At 39.4% G+C, this 2900-nt stretch overlaps 1 protein-coding gene across 1 annotated transcript in view; it reads right to left on the bottom strand.

Moving 5' to 3' along the window:
* Positions 1 to 2142, bottom strand: part of LOC137659522 (uncharacterized) — a 3850-nt gene extending 1708 nt beyond the window's left edge. The window contains exon 1 of the mRNA XM_068394392.1: positions 1 to 2142. This exon is cut by the window's left edge and continues 253 nt beyond it. Within this exon, the coding sequence (XP_068250493.1) occupies positions 1 to 2045 (2045 nt within the window). The 5' untranslated portion in view covers positions 2046 to 2142.
* Between the last annotated feature and the right edge of the window lie 758 nt (positions 2143 to 2900).

The following is a 2900-nucleotide window of genomic DNA, read 5'->3' as shown; positions in this document are numbered from 1 at the left end:
AGTTTGATGTCATGATCTAGCATGGTGCATCTGCCTGGTTTATCTGAAGTTATACTAGGAAATTCATGGAATAAAGCTACTAAAGATTTATATTTTGATGCAGATAAGGGTTTTCGATAGTCTGATAAGTTTTCCAAGATCTTTGAGTTTTGAGAATCCTGCCAAGATGCAGTTATTGGATCATCTGTAAATTGATCCATAGGACAATCTATGTATGGTATGGCACTAGTAATCATTACCGTTTTATTTTCAGCTGTTGAGGGAGACAAATAGGCCTTTAAGAGGTTTATGTGGACTAATTGAGTAGACTTACGCTTATCTGGAGTGGCGATTATATAGTTGGTTGGCGAGATATGTTGAGTGATGGTATAAGGTCCTTGGTATTTCTCTCGTAGGGGAGAGCCTGCAAGCGGATGGTATAGCAGCACTGCATCTCCTACTTTGAAACTTCTGGTTTTAGCCTTTTTATCATAGTTAATCTTCATCTTCTCTTGAGCTGTTATCAAGTTAGTTTTGGCAATGGAGTGAAGATCTGAAAGTTTCTTGTTGAGTTCCGAAATATATTGGGAAAGAGGTACCTCATTATCTCCCAACTTCAGGATGCGTTCTTTGACTGAACTGAGGATAGTTCGTGGCCGTCGACCGAAGAGTAGTTCAAAAGGTGACATACCAGTAGACTGATTTCGAACTCCTCGTATGATGTACATGATCAGTTCCAAATCGCAATCCCACTCGTTACCTGAACTATGGATGTATTTCCGGAGAAGATTTTTAATGGTCTGGTGAGTGCGTTCTAATGCTCCATTGGTCTGTGGATGGTAAGCTGAGGATGAGACTTGGGTTATATGGTAATCTTTCATAGCTGTTTTAAAAGCATGACTCATGAAATTGGTTCCTTGATCACATTGTAGTTCAGTTGGAAATCCTACAACAGTAAATATGGACACTAGTGACTTTAGAATGTTCTTGGCTGAAATGTTTCTTAAAGGTACTGCAAATGGATAACGGGTAGTTGGGCATAAGGCCGTAAGCAAGTATTCATGTCCCCTTTTTGTCTTAGGCAAAGGGCCTACACAATCTACTATGATCTTACTGAAAGGTTCTTTAGGCACAAGTATAGGTTTTAAGGGTGCAACTGGTACTTTTACATTAGGACTACTTACTTTTTGACATGTTGTACATGTTTTTACATACTCTTTAATGTCATTCTTCATGTTTGGCCAATAAAAGTCTTGACTGATGCGTTCATATGTTTTAGTGATACCAAGATGAGAGTCAGCAGAGTGAGACAATTCTAGGATCAGAGGTCTTATATCCTTAGGAACAACTACCTGGAATAGATCCTTCCAGGTTTCTAGATGACTGTTCTTGCTGGACCTGAATTTTCTCATTAGTACATCATTATTAATATAAAAATAAGAACACTTGTTGGTATCCTTTGGTTTCACTTGGTTGAAACACTGCTGTAGAGTGACATCTTTCCTTTGTTGATAGCTAAAGGAATCAGGTTGGATCTTATATGTACTCATCAACTCGTTGAAATCCATAGGTTCAGAGACTGGCAACGGGTTTGATGATGATTCAGTAGGGGTGTCCTTTTTCCTGCTTCGTGTCACTGCTAAGCATTCCTCCTGTACAACATCACCTGGAGATACTGCTATTAAGTTTGTTAAGACAACAGAGTTAGCTATGTCATTACCCAGGATTACATCAACATTCTTGCATGGTAACAGTTCTGGATTTACAGCTACTTCAGTAGTTCCAGAGAAATAAGGACAATGAAGGTTTACATTAATGAGAGGCAACATAGACTTACTGGTTAAGTCATTAACTGCAACATACCTGTGAGTTTCACCTTTAGGTCGTATTACTTTAGGAGAGACGATCGTTTGAGAGGATCCAGTGTCTCTGAGTATGGTTACAGGTTTACCATTTATTTTGCCTGAGCAAGTGAAGGGTGCAAACGCTTGGGACTCGTGTGATGCACAATGGAAGGTCTTTTTCTTCTCCACCTTAGGTTTTGGTTCCTGTTTGGGCAGATTCATTTGCTTAGGAGAGAATTGAGGGGGATTAGGTTTTCTCTTTAAGTATGAAGCTGCACAATGTGGATCAGGACATTCTGAAATATGATGTCCTTCTTGTTTGCAGTATGTACAAGTTTCCTTAGGTCTAGTTTCTCTATATGGGGTTTTACCTACTTTATGAATAAGAGCATAGTCATCTGCCTTTAAAGCGGCTTTCTTAGGGTCAGATTCATTCTGCTCTCTTAGATACACATTAATGCTACCTGGTATTTTCCTTAAGAACTCCTCCATTACTATTAAATCTTTCAACTGCTCGAAAGTTTTGACATCTACTTTGTCTACCCACTTCTGAAACTGTTTAATCTTTCCATTCATAAATTCTAAAAAGGTCTGCTGAACTTGCTTCTGACTATTACGAAATATTTGCCTATAACCTTCCGCAGTAACAGAATAAGCATCAAGGATTGCCTGTTTAATTATGAAATAATCATGTTCCTCTAACATAGTGGCACATACAGATAATGCTTTACCTTTAAATGAGTTCCGGATGATCAAATACCATTTGTCCTGAGGCCAATTGAGATTCTTGGCTGTGTCTTCGAACACAGAAAAGTAGTTATCAGGTTCCCGTTCTTCAAATGTGGGCAGCAATTTCTGCACCTTGCCCACATCAAAGGGTTCGGGAATTAGCTTACCTTCTTCCTTTTCTTTCAGTCTTATAAATGCCAGATCCCGTTCTGTTACTGTGGCCGCTTCTCTCTCAATCTGCAGCCTAACACGGAGAGCGTTGTTTTTCTGTTCACTTGCTTTTTCTTGTTGCTCCAAAGCAGTTTCCACCTTGATACGTTCTAGGGAAGCAGCGGCAGCAGCCTTGCG

Source organism: Palaemon carinicauda, chromosome 20 (assembly GCF_036898095.1).
Source record: "Palaemon carinicauda isolate YSFRI2023 chromosome 20, ASM3689809v2, whole genome shotgun sequence".
Lineage (NCBI taxonomy): Eukaryota > Metazoa > Arthropoda > Malacostraca > Decapoda > Palaemonidae > Palaemon > Palaemon carinicauda.
Note: the sequence above shows the minus strand (reverse complement) of the source record. Positions and strands in the feature narration are given on the sequence as shown.